The sequence below is a fragment of the Archocentrus centrarchus genome, chromosome 1 (assembly GCF_007364275.1).
Source record: "Archocentrus centrarchus isolate MPI-CPG fArcCen1 chromosome 1, fArcCen1, whole genome shotgun sequence".
In the NCBI taxonomy this organism is placed as follows: domain Eukaryota; kingdom Metazoa; phylum Chordata; class Actinopteri; order Cichliformes; family Cichlidae; genus Archocentrus; species Archocentrus centrarchus.
In genome coordinates, this window is record NC_044346.1 from 30,697,034 (window position 1) to 30,719,200 (window position 22,167).

A 22,167-nucleotide genomic window follows, 5' to 3' on the forward strand; every position below is an offset into this window, starting at 1 on the left:
TGAACCTCAATGGGAGTAGCTGGTATGGATGTATACACAGAAATGGATATCTTGAGGCACCCTAGCTATGGATTTCACATCCCAAAGAAGTCATGGTGGACATTAGAGAATTTGGTAGTTAGTGGACAGATTTCTTTGCTTTCACTGCTAATGCTGCTGGCTTACTAGTATACTTGATCTCAAGAGTCAAAATTAAATTTGAACTATTAGCTTTGGAAAGGACTTGCAATTATATGACACTTTTTTGGTCTTACTGACCATTTAAAATTACATTCATACACCACTTTACTCTGTAGACTTTAACCATTTCATGTATCTTGCATCAGTGGCCAATTTAGAATCACCAGTTAACCTGTCTTTGGACTGTGGGAGGAAGCAGGAGTACCCAGTGTAAACTCACACAGGCATGCAAACATCATAAAGAAAGGTTTTCTGTGGCAACACAGACCAGCCAAACCAGCCTTGTAGCTACTGTTTCAAAGTAGGCCTGCACATGCAAACAGATATTCTTTCCTCCACTCCATAATTGTTCTGTTTTGTTGGTGATAAAAAAAAAATTATAACAAAAGTATCAGTTTTTGTTATTTTAGATCTATAATTGTAACAAAACCTGGCATTATTAATGTAGTTTCAGTTAAATAGGCTTTGTTACTTTCATCATGTAGCTCCAGAGATTTGGCCAAAAATTTAACCATCTAGTTACTTGCTTTTATTTTTATTATACACTGCTATTACATAATATTAAAATGGTAAAATAGATGGTAATTACTCCAAATAGCAAGCATGCTTTCTCTTTGTAGTGCAGCATTTTACACAGCATGTTTGTGTGTCTCCTTTTCAGACACACAAACACAAACTCAACTCTTCTACAGGGAGACGTCAAAACAAAGGAATGCGGTATCGTTCCAGGTGAATGAAAAAGCCCTCAGTCACTGACCCCTGACCTCTTTTCGCTCAAACGCACCCGACTCTTATCTCTTTTTCTTATCAGCTGCACCGCCAGAGCTCATGCAGCTGTGTGAGAATATGTTTGTATATCCTTCCTACATGCGCACAGATTTATTTGACCAGTGAGGGCAAGCAGGCTCCAGGGTCAGGGTCATTCATTCCACTTCTGTATGTGCATTATGGGGTCTGATGTCTGCAGAGCACCAAGAGTGTAAACACCGATTAAAGCTCTGTTTACTCTCTTTCATAGATGCTCCATTAGAGCATCCAAAGCATCTTATAGCTTCCTGACTGCTCACACTTTGAATGAGGGCTTCACCACGAAGCAGAGAAATGTTACGCCTCAAATATGGAAACAGTGAATCAATTATGCAAAAATCCCCAAATCACATGCAAAACTTGTTTCTCTAGAAAAATCCTCATGGATACATGAGGTACAGGTTACATTTACTTCCAAATCAAATTGATGCCCCCCCCACAACCACTATTTTTTATTCTACCAAACTATACCTGCTGACTGTATCAGTCTGCAGAACAAAGCATCCATCTACCTGTGACAAGACATAGGTGACTGCTCAGCAGATGTAAATATTAATGGTGTCCCACACTCAGCTGAATCATAATGTTAGCTTTTTTTTTTTTTTTTCCGTTTTGATCTGTGGATTTTTTTGACCACCCAGGTCACGATTTCTGAAAAGGTTGTTCAAAGTTATTCAAATGTACTTTTTTAGTATTTTGGGCACCACATGGCAAGTGCTATTTAGTTCCACTATATTAAAGACAGACATTTTAACAGCATGCTTTTTCAAAGCTGGGAAACTCATACTAAAACAATCTAGATGGATAAAAAGCACTCCAGGCCAAAGGGGGGAAAATGTGAATTTGATTTTGGGTTAAACTGTTCCTTTAAGTGTTTGAGTGTTAAAAGAGAACAGGAAGAGGGGTGTAGAGAGAAGCTAGTTGCCAAGTAGATGTGATTTTTTTTTTTCTCACCCCAAACAAAACACTATACTGTGTGGGTGGCACCTCAAACCTGACTCACTCCTGCTATTTATCCAACATTAAATCCAATCCTAACTACTAATGTGGTACAGTGATTATGTGTCACTTTGTGTCTATGATAACAAAGGTAGTGAAAATAAAACTTTGGCAGAGATGATGACTATTTTTTTTTAAAAACCATCATTGCCCTTCAAACTGCTCTGGACAGATTTACAGTAATGCAAACCACGTCGCCAACCCGGGAAACATTGTGGGATATTTTGTGTGGATAGGTCTGTTTACCTTTGGGCAGAAAAACTCCTCACTCTGTGAGGTAACATAAACGTTTTTTATGTGTTTATGTATCAAAATTGTGCCCTCTTAAAGAGGTTATTGTTCTTTAGATTTCATAAGAGACCCAGGGAAAGAAAAACAAATGCAAGCTGAATCTGTGTTTGTACATTCGTAGCAGATGTGTGCGTGTATCTGATTTTACATGGTTGCATCAGAGAACAATTGTTAAGAAATGTGGTCATAAAACATCCCACCCTTTATAAATTGTACTTTCTGCCATGACTGCACTTCCTTCAACTTCAGTTGCAAGTTCAAGAATGCAGGTTGGCGTTAGTAATTATCAGACTCGGTCCACACAGACTTAGAAAACACAGTAACATTTAATTCTTTCAGTAATTAACACTGGCAATGTCCTCTTTCATGATATACGGGAGTCATCTGTAAAGTATAAGAGTCTAAGATCCTTATATTTGTAATTATTTCTTTCCTTCACATCTTCCTTCATGCTGCCTCTTCTAACACGTCCATTTTTTTTGGAAAATACACACATTCACTTTTTTATTTTTTAAACAATAATTAGCATGCACACTAAAAATCATAGACAACATAAAAGATGGAAGTAGCTACCGTGACACCACGTGACACATTCTGAAGTCCTGTACTGAAGCCCTGCATTTCTGCTGTTGCCGTCTGTGACACCGTTCACTCATTGGTTAATGACTTACGACTGACAACCCATTAGCCAACGAAAGTGTAGTTACAACAGATAATCTTCCGTTTTGAGATTTATTAAAACAATTAATTTTTTTATGCAATATGACTCCTAAATGAGTGACTGAGCCCATAAACTTTGCAAACTTAGAAAGTGTTTACAGAGAGCAAGCCAGAAAGCCTTTTTCCTTAATTAGTCCTTTTCTTTCTGGCTATAACAGCACATATTCTTATAAAAACACACTTGGCAGAGGTGGGAACTCAGTCTCACAGGGAGACATTATGGAAGAGAGGCTGTGGGTGTAGAGGAGTTTGTTACAGCATTTCTCGAAATGCGTAACATCACTCTGACTGTCCCGGGGAAATGTGACGAGTCAGTAACATGGTTGCCTTCTGACTGTTTTCTCACGGGAAAACCACTCGAGAACCAAACAGACATTTAGCCCACCTATGTGACTGTTTAAGTTTTTTTGTTTTTTTGTTTTCTAGAGGTTTCACTTAGACTGGGGAAACCTCGCAGCAGGACTATAATAGCAGTGGTGTTGGAACTTAACCGCAGCTACTGTCAAAAGCGGTTGGTTGCAAAGTCACGTGAATAGTGCAGTCAGGTAAAATGTCCAAACGTGAGAATGGATAAACTGCGTTAAAAAGCAAGGCAGTGACTATTTCAGAACTTTTTGGGGGAGAAGTTTTGAGGGAGCTGCAGAAATCACACGAGGCTGCTGTTCCAGACCTGCATGTTGATCTAATTTTCACGCAGATAATATGATCCATGTGTTTTTAAAGCCGACATGCACTCAAACACTCACATAAGCAGTTTGTCTAATGCAGAATGGCATTTTAAGCGACCCGTTGGACTTAAAGGAGGGGATGAGGTGCTTAATATATTAGAAAAATATAATAGAGAAGATAAATATAAAAGTTTTGCAAACACAAGTTTGATGTGTCTTATACTCGACTTGTAATTGTAGCTCTTCACTTTCTGGGTGTGTTGTATGTATCTTTCAGTTCTTCAGTCTTATACATACTAATATGAGCGCTCATGCCCAGTTAGTGGCTCCAGTTTTAGTTGTGTTTTCGCTGGCTAGTATATTCACTGTTCAGCCGGGATCGCGTATCTTTCCGGTGGATCTGTGGGTGTGGTTTGGAGCGAGAGCTCGCGTGTCACTCAAGCGGAGTCAGCTGCTGGCACGCGCCCCCGCTGCAGCGAAGCGGTGCGTGCGGAGCGATTTTTTTTTTTTTTTTTTTTTTTTTTTTTAATAGGCTCTGTTGTCCTGCTGTGGGCGCACTTCTTGTCCTGAAGCTTTTCAACATCGGTCGCAACTTTTACCTCTGTTGAACCAGCAATGTAGCCTGCACGCGCGCAAAGGAGCATTTTTTTGTGATATTTTAACTGGACAGTTTTGTTTCGGGAGCTACAGAGAGCGCAGTTTTGTTGGGCTGCTCTGGTGTTGTGTGGTTGTGCGGGATCCGGTGACCGCCGGGGCAGACAGGCCACCATGCTCCGGCCGTGGACTGCACAGTGGATCGCGGCTGTGCTGCTGTGTCGGGCGGTGGCACAGTACTCCAGCGATCAGTGCAGCTGGCGAGGAAGGTGAGGATGGAGGCGAACTAAGGATTTCTGGTCAATATCATTTTAGGAGATGGCTTTTTATTTATGAGTGACAGGCTAATATTCTTGAAGGATTTCACCGTCTTAAATGACGACAAAGACAAGACGGTTCATTCATATAGGCGTGCATTATTAAGATTTTGTTAAACAATCTTGCGAGTTTATGTGCTGTTCACTTTAGCCCACGTTTTTCTAAAATGTTGAAAGATAAGTTGCTTCTTTGAATCAGTTCTGTTGCCAGTTGCACAAGTTTTCGAAGGCATCAAATGAGTAATTAGACGCATCATTTTTTAAAAATAATTTTTAAAAACTTTCTCTTTAAGAGGGGCATTCATGAGTCAGTAAAATAAGTGAAAGAAATGCCAATGAAAATTGGAGATGTTTTGGCAGCTTGATACTTGTGGTTATTGCTGAGAAATGTAATGACTTCATACATCGTTATTAATCCTTAATGACTTTACCGGATTTTTTTTTTTCAGTCCCTACTTTCGGAAAAGAAAGTGACAATCTCAGTATGACAAACAGTTCATAAGAATGGTTTTAATGTGACTTTTTGACAATGATCCTCTGTAAAGTTTCTCTAAAATATGCTTCCTTTAAGATTTCATATATGTATGATCACAGGAATGTCTCTAGTTCCTATCTTAAGTAAATACAGCCACATGGCGCCTTTGATCACTCCTCCAAGTCCCCCAGTCATAAAAAATTAAAGCCTGTTCTTTACACTCTGTGTTGTAAAGTTTACTCTCCTTAAACTTCTAACAGCTTAATCAGTTCCTGGTGCTGAGGTGGCTTATGAGCACAAGAGACAAGTGAGAGATTTGTTGGCAGACAGCTGCAGGAGTTATTGTAATCAGTATCATAATCTCTGTTTTTTTAACTTTGTCTAGCAAAATTTCTACATTCACAAAAATGTTGTGTAGGGTACTGATGTTCAGGGGCAGAATCTCTTAAGTACTGGTTAGAGGCTGATTTAGTAATTTTAAGTATTTAGTCATATTATAGTCCTATCATACACTCTATATGTGATGGATGGGGAAAAACCAAGCAAAACATTGTCTTCTTTTCTACAGTGGTTTGAGCCACGAGTCCCATCGCAGAGATGTGGAGCAGGTCTACCTTCGCTGTTCTCAGGGATCTCTAGAATGGCTCTACCCAACAGGGGCCATCATTGTCAACCTGAGACCAAACATAGAGTCTTCATCAGGCCACATGTCAGGTCTCCATGTGTGCGTAAAACCTCAAGTTTACTCTCAGGTAGAGTATGATACCAGTGTTAAGAAACAAGCCTTAGTGTATAATTGGGAATTCTGAATGTGTCTTCTTGACCCTCCTTGTTCAGGGTTCTCATGTTTACCTGGAGCATGCAGGGGATCTGAGGCTGCTGCTGGCAGAAAAGGACCAGGCTCAGGGAACAGTGCATTGTTTCAGTCTGGCAGAGGGGGCACTATTTGTGGAGGCAATCCCACAGACAGACATCAGCCGGCGGATCACAGCTTTCCAGTATGAGCTGGTGCCCAGTCAGCAGCCAGCAGCACATATGTACCCATACCTGCACCCTGGTTTAGGTAAAAAACTGCGTGTTTTTTCTTCTCCATTATTTGTGTTAGGCTCTTGTGTGACTGGTAAAATTAATTTTCTGGTGACCTTTGTCCTATATTTTTTTGTGATACTGAATACTTTCTCCTACTTTTCAGCTTTGAGTCCCAGTATTCAGTTTTGCTGTTCATAATGCTCATTATAAATCAGACTTTATGTCTCTATTAGCACAAATCCAAGGCCATAAAATGCTGAATAATTTAGTTTGATGGCAAAAAATTAAAAAAAAATGAATCATCTCATAATGAGGTTGTAAGCAGGGACTATTTAAATAATCGTCTATTAATGGGAAATCCTGGTATGCTTACAATCCATTTTGAGCAGTCTTGTGGGAAATTATATCTAAAATTTAAATAATAAGCAGTTAACAGTGACTGCATTTTTTGCCTGCAGTGTCTTATTTTTTAAATGGTACTGTAACACTGAAAAGGGAAAATACTCATTGTGAAATGCTAACTCTTTGTCAGTTCCCACTTACTGCAGCTCAGTCTTCACACGGGTTTGTAAAGTGTCTACAATCTGTTGTTAATTGGCTGAAAAACTCCTCATAGCTGACAGTTTAGTGACATGAAGTGAGCCTGACAGACTAGAGCTGGATAAACAAAAAAGGTTTTGTAAGCATGAGGGCTCATTACTGTTTCACCCTTGTTTTTTCATCTCACCTAGCAGCAGCCGCTTTCTGACCACCCCACCCCCCCACCCCCCCACACACACACACTTCCTCACTCCCGCTCTTTCCCTGTATCAGCCAGACATATAAAAACAAGCAGGTCAATCAAAAGGTCTCACTAGGGTCAAGCACAAGGGTCAGCCAATCGTCTCTCAGCTGTCAATCAAGATCAGATCTTCTCCAGCCCCCTTAAAACAGGAAAATTTGAGTAGCCCACCCATATGAAGGAAGTGGTGTTGAGAGGAACTGTGGTGGGTGGAGAGTCGCTCTGGACTGTCTTTATAATGAGAAGGAGAAAACTTTCTCAGTGAAGTTTCCTGTGTGTGTGTGTGTGTGTGTGTGTGTGTGTGTGTGTGTGTGTGTGTGTGTGTGTGTCTTGGTGTTTTATAGCTGTTTTTATAGCTGGCAGGGTCAAGGGGTAATTCTCCAACTATATCTCTTCCCTCACCTGCTGTATTCATTCAAACGCACTCTATACATTTTTAGATGTCTGAGAAACACCCACCAACACTCAGAGAATGAAATAGGCTAAGGGTAAACTAAATTAGAGAAATATACAAAAACTAAAGGAAAAAAGAAGAAGAAATTGCCTCTGTGTTTTATAATAGTTCTTTTAAAGAAATGTTTTTTTTGTCATGTTTTCAATTTCAGTTGCCTGTAAACCCTGTTCAGATGAAGAGGTCCTCATGGCTGTGTGTACTAGTGATTTTGGTAAATAAATATCCTCACACATACACATTAAAGGAATAGTCTAACATTTTGTAAAACACAGTGTGCTTATTTCCTTTGAAAGTTAGTCTGTCTGTACATTAACTATGAAGCTACTACCAGCAGGCAGCCCATCCAAGAAACTAGAGACAAAATCTCACACAAAAACTAAAGGGGAGTTATGTAGTGGAATATTCTTCATTTCAATTTATAGTACTGCGTTAAAATCACTGTAGCTACAGCATAAAAGTATATGGGGTGCCATAACAAAAGCTGCAAGCTGATGTGCACTTTCCCAGAAATACAACCAGATGTTGCAACCCAGACTACAACATCTGTGATTTGTCCACTTGTTAGTAATTTGCTGTGTAAACAAATTATATCAATTAGCACACGTATATTCCTACATTAATTAAAATGTAATGGGGTTTAATTGTATCTTGCTTTTAACTGTTCTTGATTAAAAAGTTTCCATTTAATTTAATAATTTTTAATTTAAACTGTGATTGGTCTGTTGATTTAATCTTCCTGTGTTTATTGCTTCCTTTCTCTGTAGCTGGCAGTGGCATCTTAAGAGGTGTGGCATCAGGTACTAACAAGCACTCCCCGGTGACAGTGACTCTGAGACGACTGTTTCGCCAGAAGAGTGGGGTGTTTGCTTGGGGTGGAGCCAGAGGACGGAGTTGGAGTGGTCGTATCAATGTTCCTGTGCAGTGCGGTGTGCGTCCAGGAGAGGATGAGTACCTTTTGACTGGCTCTGTCCATTTTGGAGAAGCCTGGCTTGGCTGTGCACCTCGCTACAAAGACTTTGTGAAGCTGTACATCAAAGCACAAGATGCAGGAACAAACCCATGTCAGATAGACACAAACTGAGAGCTCTTCACAGCTCTGATTTAAAGCAAGGACTGCTTCTTAAGAGTCAGCAAAAAAAAAAAAAAAATGCAAAGGTTAAAATTTGGAAGATGGGTGGATAAGCGGAAGAGAATGGATGGATGGATGGATGGGTCAATAAGGAATAATCTGATTTACAGATTTATGGCTATGTCTCTGGGATTTTCTCAGTGCTGTGCATCTTATAAACAGTCTGGACATTTTAATATCCCAATGTGCTCCTTAAACTGAAATGTCCCTTTGGATGTATTTTGCTACTGCATGTGTAAATATGTTTGTAAAGCTGTGCTTGAGTGACGGTGAATGAAAGAAGGAATGACAGGCTTAAATTTAAACTTGTGTCTAACTGGTTAACATTTTTATTCTCTTGATGATACTGCTCATTCTTGAAATGAAAGTTTGCTTTGTAAAAAGCTTTCTGTAAAATTTAGGGCTCTTCTGACAGAAGTGTATAGTACCCAGCTCTGTGAGTCTTTGTGTGTGTGTGTGTGTGTGTTTTGCTAATGAGTTCAAAGGGACTGTATATATTTACAGAAAATAAAGATATGTGTCTTTATCTTGCCAAAAAGGTATATACTTGTCTTTCTCAGTTTGTGAATGTGCTAGTATGATCTGTATGTCCTGACAGAGGGACCCTGCATTATGATCTAACAAATCTACCCCTATTTTTCAGATACTACACGGCGCAAAGAGGCTTAGTGTGGTTGGCATGCGGATAATTGAAAACAACTGACAAGTGAAGTTTGTAGTAGGAACAGAAAGTGAAGGACCAAAAGTTACCAGCCTTTCTGTCCACCCACATGGATGCAAACAAAGACTTATTATCCACCTAACTACCCAAAAGAAAAAAAACTATTATGAGTGCTCAGTGACCATAAGCTGGCAGGAGAGCAGCAGTGCGTCAGTGCTGGCGTCGCTGCCCCTGTGGAGCTTTGATGAGCCACTGTTCTGCTTGGCATCCTCTTCTCCTGAGCATGTGTGTGCGTTCGCTGCTGAGTGAGAGAAGTGGAAGCAATTATATTTTCCACCATAATCATCCAGGTCCAGCTCAGATACCAGTGTGCTAATGTTTTTCTCTTAGAGTTCACAAATGAGCATTCAAGTTTAAACATCTACAGTGTACAGTGATAAAGGTTCAGGAAGTGGATTTGAATTGTAGCCTAATGGCAAGAGAAGCATTCCTACCAAAATAAAAAAAATCTACTGTCAGATAGATTGATGGCTGAAACTCTTAGGGCTTGATGGGCAGAGAGCTGAAAGGAGGCGGATGTGTGAATGACCTTAGAGGGGTGTGTGTGCACCTTTCCTGCTGCCTGCTGTCAACAGTGTGTGTGTGTGAGATGCTTTCGCTCTTTCCTCAGGAAGACCAAGAATGGATGGAATGTGCCCTTTACACACACGCACACAGACACACACACACACACTTGTGTAACTATCACTGTGAGGACACTTGTTAACATAAAGGTTTCCTAAGCCCTCAGCCATCACAACTTAAACTTATTTCTAACCTTCAATCTTCACCTTTAAGCATTCTTTTGAAGGTGTGTGTGAAAGTGATTACAGGCCAAAATGTCCTTAATCTAAAGTTTGCAGTCAGGCCCACAACGATGGCTATTCAAGCACACAAATATCTCAGTCTGCAGAGACAGTACATGTGTCCTGTAACACAGCACTGAATAAACCATTCTCTACTCTTAGGTGAAACTTTTTCCAACTGGCTTGGGAAAAGACATGAGGTTGGATTATCTCAGTTTTATTTTTTGAATTATACTGCTGCCTGGCTCTGGTTTCTTTATATTTATTGGTGTCTTGTAACCCTATGTGAGCTGAGCATATTGCTTTATTCATGACACCATCCATCTATCCATCCATCTTCAGTTGCAGGGACAGGCAGTCTAAGCAGAGGAACCCAGACTGGCCTCTCTTCATCCACCCCCTTTCTCCCACAGGTTAACCAAGCCTGACAGGACTCCTTCTTCAGCTTGATGGCTCCCTTCACCACCAGCATCTACTGCCTGGTTCACGCATTACCATCACCACAAGCACCAAACACCTTGCAACTGCAGCATTCTGTGGTGGCCTAAATGATTGAGGTGCAGAACATGGTTCATACAGACTCAGTGTCCTCAAACTCATTCAGAATGCTGCTGAATTTCTGCCAGAGGTGGGAACTGAAGATCTCAGAGACTGGGACCTCTCTAGGTCTGTCCAGTATCCTCCCCCATGACCTGATTCAACTCACCACAAGATGGTGATCAGTTGACAGCTCAGCTCCTCTCTTTACCTGAGAGTCGAGAACACACAGCCACATATCTGATGATACGATTACAAAATCAATCATTGACCTGCAACCTAGGGTGCCCTGGTGTCATGTGCACTTATCCAGATAGTTGGCCTCTTTTACTCCCCTTTTAACCATCTGTCTTTATCGGTCCAAAATGTGAAATTAGCATCTTGAAAACAGTATCTATATGTTTGTAGGGTAGATATCTGAGAATTCCTCACTGCACTGCATACACTATGTTGCTTAGCTTGTGTTTAGGAGATTTGTCCTTGGGATGAACCAGTTTTTGTCTTAGAGTGTGGCTGGGTCTGAAGCACGCTGGGATGTCATGCTTGGAGAAAATTCTCTTGAGTTGTTCTGACAAACCTGCTACATAAGGACACTTGCAAGCACTTGAAAAAATACTCCAAAAACGGCACTTTCATAAAGTTGGATACCTCACAGGAGATAGGTAAAATAAAGAATGTTCAAGACTGGCTAAGATATTCTCACTTATGATTTATGTTCACACAGAAAACACTCTTTAAAGACAAGATGATTCAGATTTAATGCAAATAAGAGTGAGTTTAAATTTGCACCTTTACATATCAAATACCAAATGCATCTGTTTCATAACTGCTGAGAAACTAAAAGAAAAGCAAGAACCAAACTGGATTTCACTTTATCGACCAAAAACTAAATACAGGCACTACATATCACCTGAAATGTAGTGTGTGCAGTAAGTGCTTAACAATGTTAATGCATGTCCTTGCTACAGTATTGTTTGGCCTGTTTGTGCTGTTGGCAAATTAATATACTTTATCACACTGAAAAAGTTTTTTTTTTTTTTTTAAAAAGAGAGTGATGGTAGATAAGTTTGTTTTTGCAATTAGTAATTTATAATGTATAAAATATGTTGTTTGTAATTCATATTTTTTGGATATAAATGACATGTTATTATCATGGAATCATGAAATTAGGCTAGGATTAGGATGCTTTCATAAGGTGATGTCAGTGCATAAATCCTAAAAACGAGTCCATTGTTACGTGGCTGCCAGGCAACATGATGTCTTCATATTGATATAGATAAGAACCTTCAGGGCCCTAAAACATACCATGCTTTATTGCTGAACTCCTGATGATGTAGGACAGTTTTGCATACAAACAAGCAAACACACAGACTCAGAGATTTTATCAATTCAATTCAATTCAGTTCAGTTCAGTTTTATTTATATAGCGCCAAATTACAACAAACAGTCGCCTCAAGGTGCTTTGTATTGTGGGTAAAGACCCTCTATTATAGTAAGATTCACTGAAAACTGAAAACTAATCAGGAAAGTTGTGCTGAGGTTACAGATCAGGTGAATAGTAGAGTCATTTTCTTGTACTCTATGAAATCTGACTTTTTTTTTTAATAAATGAAAATAATGCCAATTTAATGACATTTCTACAATAGCTTCACTTTATTGCCTGCTGAAGCTACAGTACAACCATCATTTATATACAGTCTCTGTTTTTCTTAGACCTATCCCACATCTTTTTTGTAGACTTTCTGTTAAAAAATGTTTTGTTGTAATAATAGTTGATTTAGTGACTCCAAATTATTTTCACATGTAACTTTAATTTAGATAAATAAATGAGGAGAGATATAGAGGGAGGCATCAACACATACCATCAAGGTTGAAGATAGACCCTATAGACCTGGAAGGGTCACCTATATATAACACCCTAGAAAATCCTAACACACTAAGTTTCATGTGTGTGTGTGTGTGTGCATGTGTGTGTGTGTAGCATAGATGAGTTTGTCTTGGGCTGTAGTCTGAGAAGACCACAACACACGCGCCCTGCACACTGCCAACATGCACACAGGCTACACTACAGAAACTCAACCCACTATTGCAAACACCCAACACCCCCTGGCAACCCACCTTGGCAACAGCCCAGCTTGCCTTGGCATCCTCGCTAATTCAGGACACACTTATCCTTCTGTACAGGAGTCTTAATGGTAACCTTTCACTGTGAGTGTGTGTGAGATATGGAAACAGTTTGTGCTGCGGTATGCGAGAGGCACAGCTGAGCGGTCAGCTGGAGTCCAGGGAATGGCTGAGCTCAGGGAAAATACACATGCATGCTTCCACCCACATACTGTATACCACCAGTGGCATTTTATAATGCACCGGTCAGGGTGGGGTCACTGCTTTTACATGGTAGCACAATATTTTAGGTTGTAAGTATGTCTGGTTTCTAAAGGAGGAGGGAGCTGGGGGTTGGGGTGGGGGTGGGGGGTGTATATAACACTCCATAGTCTTTAGAGACTGATCCACTTAACCTTTAAATATAGAATGGAAAATGAAAATAAAACATGATCTTTAGCAATAAGCAGAAGTAGATGCATGTTGGTGTTTTGCAGAATTATACTGGAAGAGTGAGTAAATAACACTAGTGTTAATCACTCACTGTTCTTTTTTTTTTTTTAAAGCCTGTCATGTCTGGCATGACAGGCTTTTGCTATTTCAAGATGAGCTCTATAGGTTCTCTATAGGCTCCTCTTGTTACTGTGTGACCCTTTATTTTATTTTAATTATTTTTAACATGATATGTGACAAATCACTCACTGTTCTAATGGAATAAGATAAATAAATCTAAAACAAACAAACAAACAAGAGAAAACAAGTTGATTAAAATGTGCCAACAGATTCATTCTATTAGACCTGTGATAGACTTTCAGCCTGTCCAGGGCAGGGTGTACCCCACCATTCACCCAGTGTCAACATATACATATATGTGTGTGTATTTTTTAAATAAAAACTTGAATATGTATTATGTCTTAAATGTATCATAATTATATGATAAATCTATCCTATATGTATCACAAATGCACTTTTTAAAATATTTCTTTCATGTTCATTAATATAAATACAAATACAAACAAATAAATATAAATTCATAAATACAAAAAAAATTAAAAGAAAAAAGTAAATATTTTTTGATGTATATCATCTGTCAGAATGATTCTTTTATCACCTAATTACCAAAATGTTTAAGAACAATTGCAAAAATAAAGAAATCTGATAGAATAGTGTTATGGATAGTGTTAGGATAATCGTGCTGATGACCCAAATTGAGGTACACTAGAAACCACAAAAATGAAACACTGTTAAAAATAAATGATAAATTAATGAAACAATGCATTATACTATCTCATCTTTTCCACAAGGAAAATATTAAATGGTCACGTAATTGTGTGACTCAAAGCCATTTAAACAAATCTTAAAAACAATGCAAATTCAGAACTATTTTAAATCAGGGAATCGTGGTCAGTCATTGTCCTGTTGTACGTGAACCTCATCATTATGATATTAGGTTGTAGTGCCCCTCTGTGGCAGGAAAATAATAGATCTACCAAATGAATGAATCAAACTGTTTTTAGTTTAAATCCCAGAATGATGCACACATTAAATTCATGAGACAAAACTCTATTTTTTAGTACCAATCTAATCAGCTTGAATGGCATTAAAAATGCAAATGCAAAACTGTAAGAGTTTTAAAAAATTGTGATCTAAATGCAGAACTGAAAGGCTTCACTGCTGCAAAGACTCAAACTGTGGGTGTCACATTTCAGTACATTTCCTGTTAGGTTTCCATTTGTATGAAGCCAAGCAAAGATGTGGAACCGTGGAAACCTGCTGTTCACCATCTGCAGTAAGTTGTTTAAATGAGTAAATACGAGAACATATAAACACTAAAGGTAGATGCAGATTAAATGTGTATATGCGTTTTCATAGTTAGGAGCAGAATACCACATTTCTGTCAATCTTGGTCCTGTCTTTATACAGCAGTAACATTGCTATTATGATTGCTGACATAACGAAATAAACAATGATATATTTTTTCTACTGTCTTTACAGTTGCTCTGAGGTGTGTGACCAGTGCAGGAGAGGTTGTCCATGTTACTGGTTATCTGGGAGGTGAGCTTAAGATTTCCTGCTCCTATGGTCAGGGTTATGAGTCCTATGAGAAGTACCTGTGTAAGAATGACTGTGGTCACAGTGACGTTCTTATCACAACATCAAACCCCGTGAAAAATAAATACATGATCCATGATGAGAAAAGGGCACGAATCTTCACAACGACCATCTCTGATCTTCGTTCCACGGATGCTGGGACATACTGGTGTGGAGTGAGCAGAAACGGGAAAGACATCTACACTGAAGTCAAGCTGAAATTAGTGGAAGGTAAATCAACACTTCCTGAGTGTATTTGCAGTCAAAATTCAAGTTTTAGTCAAGTAAAAGATGTTTGTGATTGCAGAGGTTACAATGTGACAAATGTGCTAAAGGATTACTTCCCTTTTTCTTCTGATGGAATAAGATAAATAAATACCCAGTGTCAGCAGGATTCAAATTCAGATCAAAATGAACTCTCACAATCATGTCACTTTGTGTGTAATCATGACAATCTAAACATTATAAAAGTACCAGAGTTTTGTTATTTTTCTTTCTCCTGCTTAAGGAAAAGAAGTTAAAAAATTAAACTGTTGATGATACAGTGTACATAAAGATCAGTGATCAGTAGCTTGATTTGATGAAAAGTAAAAATGACCTACGGATGCACATTAGTTTTACTCATTTTACTCATTATGCATGCTTCAGTTTGCTCTAATTTTTTGTAAGAATCCATACAGGCACAGCCGCACAGATGAACATGTAAGAATCTAAAGTATGAAGTCAATGAACTCTCGGTAGAGAGTAATGGCTGGCTGAGAACACAAATGTATGTGAAGAAGCATAAATATTTTAAACAACATCAAGCTGAATATAAAATGTCATATCTCTGTTCTGTGGCTGTAACATCTTCTGTTTGTCTGTTTTTGACAGACAGCTGCTGTAATAGTGCAAGAAAAATCAAAAGCCATGAAGGATATTCAGAGTCCATCAGTTGTCCGTATGAGTCTCAGTACCAGAACAATCTGAAGTACATCTGCAGAGGAAACCGGCCCTCCACATGTCTGCAGCAGGCACTGATCACCTCTGAGAACAAACAAAATGGACGATTCAGACTTGATGATGAAAAGGAGTCAAGAAAATTCACAGTGACCATCAGCAGTTTGAGCCAAAATGACTCAGGGTCGTACCTTTGTGGTGTCCAAAGAAACTCTGACCTGGATGATTTCTCTGCTGTTGAGCTGGAAGTTGAAGGTGAGAGGTCATAGTTATAACTCGTTCTGTCAGCCCAAAGAAAACATTGGTTTCTGTCAATCGCTCTTTAAGAAACTTGAATGTTTGATGATCCTGAAATCATTTTTCTCTTTTAATCTGACAGAGTGGTGCTGTGACGAGTCAAAAATAACAAGTGGAGTTGTAGGACACCCACTAACTTTGCAGTGTCCTTATCCTCCACAACACCGAAATAACAGGAAGTTCCTCTGTAAGGGAGACCACCGCAAAAACTGCACCGACACGGTGACGAGTCAAAGCAGATTCGCGCTGCAAGATGATGTTTCTTCCAGCTCTTTCTCAGTGAGGATCACAGAGCTGGAAGCAGCTGATGCTGGGACATACTGGTGTGGGTCTGACTCACAGTGGAGGGTTGGAAACTACACCAAGATTGAGCTGTCAGTTGGTGAGATGAACACATGCTTAGATGAAAATTACATTAATGGAAGTTAGTGAGTGAGTGAGTTATGATCTTTTTTTCAGCCCACTGTGACTGTGGCTGGTAGTTCAGTTGTTTGTGGTGCGATAGAATAATAACAAAACTGCCCACACAGTGTTTCACACCAAGCATGGAAAAAGTGCCAGAAATAGAGCTACTGAGAATCTCATCTAGCACTGCTGAACTGCACTACCTAAATTAGTTGTTGGGTTTAATAGAGACACATCATAGAGTTCATGCTGGGGAAAAGAAATGGAAACAATGAATATTTATAATTTTTATATGTAAATCATATTATGAGGCATGCAGTATAATTATGATAAAATTTAAATTCAAAGAAAAACATTTACTTTGAAAGGAATTATGTTTCTTTTCCATATAAGCAGGTAAAACAGTTGTCCAAAGGTATTTCACCAGAGTTTAATCAGTGTCAGTGTCACCCTATGTTCCTAAGGTAAGAGATAGATGATGGTTAGGTGGTCATCTGCTGTGTGTTTTGTTGTATAATGAATAAAATTTCAATCTAATTTCAGTTGACTGAATAGTTTCAGTGACCCAACTGACAGCCAACCCCAGAGTCCTGGTGGTTGTTAAGAGCATTAAGTCTTTTTTTCCAACAGTCTCTCTGCAGCACACCAGCGCCGTACCTTCCACCACCACAGTGGAAACTATTGGAAAAACTCCATCACAAGTTCCAGGTAAACATATTAAAGATACAGTTTTTACACTGTGTGTCCTTTATTGTGTACTGCTGTTGCTCAATGTTGGGAGATCAAATATCTTACTTCTCCATAAGCTTTCGTTACTTTTTGGAAATGTTTATGGTTTCATAGCTACAGTTTCACTGGGAGTGAATGTAGGTCACGCCAAAATGATCCTGAGTGTCAACACAGTCATTGGCGTGCGCAACAGTAATCAACTGTTATGATAAAATACACATACCTATTAATGAAAAGAAAATTATCATCTAAACTGACATCTCTGCTGTTTGTCCTTGAGTGTAAAAAGGAAGTTTGTATTTTTACTGGGTTCTGTTTTGGTTTCTGTTTTTCAGATGCAGCACTGTATGTGGTTTACACTGTACCCCCTGTGCTACTGCTTCTGATCTGTGTCCTCGTGGTTATGGTTTATAAGTGCAAACATTACAAAGCAAAAGGTATATTTTACATCCATAGATATGTGTGCAATATGCAATATTTATATTATGCATACTGAACAATATCTATCACTTTATATACTACAATGTGCAATATTCATTCACTAAGTGTAATACTCACCCACTGTACATCATGTTTATATGTATATACTTATCTAATTTATTTTTTATACAGCTTATTTTATTTTATATATATATCTATATGTGACTTTCTACAGTGTAGTGGCATCCACTCTCATTGTACACTCTGTATAATGACAAATAAAGGCATTCTATTCTATATGCACAGACTCACATACTCAAATATGCATGCAAAAAGAACATAACCATGTTTTATGCTGTGTGTTTTCAGGAGATGAAGCTGTCATGAACAGAAAAACACAAAAGGCAGAAGGTTTAGAGGAAGTGATGGGTGCAGCAGCAAGTGATGTAAGAGAACTTAAGTCCAAAACTTTAATAGTGTGCTGTATCTATATAACACACGTCATTAGAAACATGTGGGATAACACAACTAACATATTTTCTTCTTAGTACTGTGCAAAGGTCTTGAGCCATCCATCGTTTCTTCATATTTTACTTCCAAGGAGCCAGATCTTTTTGTAATTTTTAAAAAAGTTATCCAGGCTTTCTGAAGGTCTTTCAAAAAATATGCTTTGAGAATCAGCTGCTTTTTAAATTATTTTCAGTCCAGTCCTCGTCCCTAACCACCGTCAGAGGAATTTTTGTTTGTTTGTTTGTTTTTTGCTCAAGCAAAAAAAAAAAAAAAAGGCATCAAACTCATGGGATGAACCTCTCAAGAAGTCATTCTTAAGGAAGAGAAGCAGAGAGAGAAGACAAATTACCCAAGAACTGGACTGAAAATCAGTGGCAACAGGTCTTTTGGAGTGATGAATCCAAATTTGAAAATTATGGTTCAACCTGTCATTACACAAAAGGTCAGGAGAGAGATTCAACAGTGAGCGTCTACACTATCTATAATACACGATAGAGGCTCCCTCATGGTTTAGGACTGCATCTCAGCCAGCGGTATTGAGAAACTTATCAAAACTGATGGAATTATAAATGCAGAAAGGCACCATCAGATATGATCCATCATGCAATATCATCTGGAAATCATCTGGATTGGCAACAGCTCCATTTTCAGCATGACAATGATCCCAAACACACTGCCAATGCAGTAAAAGCATACCTGAATAGAAAAACACATGATGGAACACTATCAATCTTGCACTGGCCTCCCCAGACCTCAACATTATTGAGGCAGTTTGGGATCATCTTGACAGAGAATGGAATAAAAGGGAGCCAACATCCAAAAAAAGAGCTTTGGAATGTCCTTCAAGAAGCCTGGAGAACTTGTCCTGAAGACTGCTTAAATAAATTACAAGAAAGCTGCCTGAAAGAGTTGAGACTGTGTTGAAGCAAAACAAAGAAAGGAAGGGTGGCTTTAGACCTTTGCACAAAAGTCTAAAGTTTGTTCTTAATGTGGCACGGCTGAAATTTCACAATGTCCCACAACTGGCTTTATCATTTATACTTATTTGAAATTGTGTCAATTATACAGGTCCGGGGTTCTTAAAATGTAGGATGACTGAGTGCCAATTAAGCCACACAGACAAAGTATACACACTTTGAGGTGAACTGATTTGAATTAGTGACCGCAATGTTTTTGGCAACCAGCAGTATCTGTCAATTTAAGGAAGGTATAATCTGCTAAGATTAGAACAGAAGCGAAAAAAGAGAAGTACTCCCTTGACTGGTTTCGCACTTTCATAGTCTGAAGGTAACTGTTGATTAAAGAAATTTATAGAAGAGCATTTTCTCATTGAGGTATTTAAGGTTAGCATGAAATGCTAGTTAGGAAAGCCACCGGTCCACAGGCTACACATAGAGAACCACAGCTTTATGCCTTCTATACTGCTGAGCATCCATTTTTAAACTTTTAAGCTTCTTTTAATTCAATTCAATTTTAATTAAATAGCACTGAAATCACAACATCTTCCCACCCTAAAACTAAGGAAAACTATATAAACTATGTAACTTCTTTGCAGCAATATTTGAAGCATTATCAGCTGTTGCTGTTCTTTTTAAACTGTTGGCTAAACATAACGCATTTTACACCTCTTACTGTGAAGTCTTTCCAAGTCTTCATATTATGAGTCTGGATAGATGTGGTTATACTCATTGGTAGAGACATGCGATCACAGTGCAGTAATCTTAGCTGTGCTAGTGTAGGATGAATGTTTGCTTTATAAAATATGTCCATAACATCATGTGTTGTTCATTGGTTTCTGAATAGAATTATGGAAACAAAGAAGTTGTGATGTACGCAAAGTCCTCCAAACAACAGAGTGCCTGTAACCACTATGACGATGATGACAATGATGATGATGATGATGCAAGTGAAGATGAACCAGACTATGAAAATGTCACAACTGAAGAAATCTACTGCAATGAAAATTTCCATAAAGCCAATAGAAGATAAACAGAGCGTGCATTTGAGGTCGAACTGTGGGTCTCAACTGTACAAAGATTGTTGTGTTTGATTCGTCTTTAAGATTAACAGATGTTAATGTACAGGGATCCAGACTTCTCATTGTCTCTGAAAACATTGTTGTGGTTTCTGTTTTACCACGAGAAACAGCTGCTCTTTATACATTTATAGTTTCATCTCTTACTCTTTTGCTACTTTGCTTTCATTTTTATTGCGTATTGTTAATAACATAATCTGCACTGCTTTCATGAAATTGTGGAAAACCTCTGATGTAAATGACTGAAATGAAATGAAATGTGAAATGATTAAATAAGTGAAGAACATGAAATACAGTTTTGGGCCATATGATTTAATTTAATAATACTGTTGGTGATATTTTTTTTTTATTGCTGTGGTAGTAGTAGTTATAGTATTCATTCATAGTATCATCTATTAGTAGTAATAGGGGTCATATATATACTGGATTGGTAGTTTAGGGCTGAGGCATGTTATACTTTGATTTACACTGTGCATGAGGCCTCATATTCATTTATGCCCATATCATGTTCACATTACATCACATCACCTCATTTTATGTTTTATCTCACTCTATGCCTGTGTATCTTCTGAAACATTACTGACTATGTTTGGATAACATGGATTATGAGTATTATGGGGATAAATTCTAATTAGGTGGGTTATGTCTAGAAGTGGCAGTCCTTAACCAGGGGGGTTTGTATTATTTACTATGCCTGTAAGATTTGTCGTAAGGGGTATTTCAGCACACTTCAGAAAGTGGCTGGCAGTTTTCCCGGTCAGGAGGAGATGGAATATACAAATTAGTGGGGATCGGGGGGAATAGGATTCTCTCTGCCGGAGGAAAGTTCATAGGGACACCGGGCCACGACCCAACAATACATTAATTTTTTTTATCTATTTTTGTTTCTTATGTAAACATAAATTGCCACATTGTCAGAGTCTGGTAATTCAAGGTATTTGGATTGAAACAGAGCAGTAAAAGGCAGTAAAATGTTACATTTACTCACTGCATTTTTCATTTTATGATACTTTTTTGATTACTTGCCATTGAAAATTTCTGACACAAGCAGTTATAGATAAATGCAATCAAGCAGTCAGTGATTCCTCATCTGGTGTCATAACCTCATATAACAGCTGTTTTCCCCCATAGAGTACCTTTATCAACTGAAGTCTGTTCATGGTAATGCTTTAATAGTTTTACTTAAGCAGTGCACCTACAGTGCTGTCCTGCAAAGCTTGAATTTATAATGATACATTTATAGTTTGTTATTATTGTTTCTTCTTTTATTATTGCTTTATATAAGCAACTTTTTTTTATTAATTGACATAAAGGAGCATTTATGTGGCACTACTTTTATGAAATAGCAGAAAACTGCAAATGTTAATGACTAACATGAGTGTAAAGTGAATAAATAAGCAAAGTGCAAATTTGAGCCATACAGTAATATGTTTAACAAGATATTCATTTTTAATCTTTTTTTTTTCTGTTTGTGTGTTTTGCCTTAGTCAAACTGCCATGTTGTAAGAGTCTGTCAGTTCAAGGTATTTGGATTGGATTGAAATAGAGCAGTAAAAAGCATTTACATTTACTCATTGATTGACTTGACTTATACCCTGAACTTTCATTTTCTTCAGACAAGCCAGAAAATCCAACTTCCTTCACAAAAGTCACACTTTCAGTGTCACGTGTTAGTATGTCACAGTGAACCCTCTGCTGGTGCAGTTTTAGTTTCATACCAAATAGAGGAATTATGCTGCAGTATTTGAGATGAGTATACTGGATTACTCGTTAATAGGTATTAAGGTTGGCTTCATGTATGTTAGTTGTAAAATTTAGTTTTTGTGTTTGTTCATTTTGATATTTTTATAAATGCTGTACTTAATCTTATAACTATTTTACTCACTAATGTCATGGCACTGGATGAACACACCAAATAATAGATTATGGACTATATTGTCAAAATGATTCACTTGCCTGCCTTCACACACATACAAATTTGAGTGGCGTCCCATTCTAAATAGACAGGGTTTAATATAATGTTGGCCCTCCCTTTGCAGCTATAAAAGCTTCAGCTCCTCTGGGAAAGGTTTAGGAGAGTTTGTGGGAATTTTTTGACCATTCTTCCAGAAGCACATTTGCGAGGTCAAACACTTATGTTGGATGAGAAGG

At 38.3% G+C, this 22,167-nt stretch overlaps 2 protein-coding genes across 2 annotated transcripts; both read left to right on the forward strand.

The window, feature by feature from the left end:
* Positions 1-4,223: 4,223 nt before the first annotated feature.
* metrnlb (meteorin like, glial cell differentiation regulator b) lies at positions 4,224-8,463 on the forward strand. The gene is made up of 5 exons (XM_030736558.1): positions 4,224-4,528; positions 5,620-5,803; positions 5,889-6,114; positions 7,467-7,526; positions 8,080-8,463. The coding sequence occupies exons 1-5, from the start codon at positions 4,434-4,436 to the stop codon at positions 8,394-8,396; spliced, it is 882 nt and encodes a 293-aa protein (XP_030592418.1). The 5' UTR covers positions 4,224-4,433; the 3' UTR covers positions 8,397-8,463.
* A 5,870-nt stretch (positions 8,464-14,333) lies between these two features.
* LOC115788496 (polymeric immunoglobulin receptor-like) lies at positions 14,334-20,307 on the forward strand. Its single transcript, XM_030741532.1, has 8 exons — positions 14,334-14,379; positions 14,586-14,912; positions 15,555-15,875; positions 16,000-16,299; positions 16,953-17,030; positions 17,387-17,488; positions 17,841-17,917; positions 19,785-20,307. The coding sequence occupies exons 1-8, from the start codon at positions 14,343-14,345 to the stop codon at positions 19,968-19,970; spliced, it is 1,428 nt and encodes a 475-aa protein (XP_030597392.1). The 5' UTR covers positions 14,334-14,342; the 3' UTR covers positions 19,971-20,307.
* Positions 20,308-22,167: the final 1,860 nt, after the last annotated feature.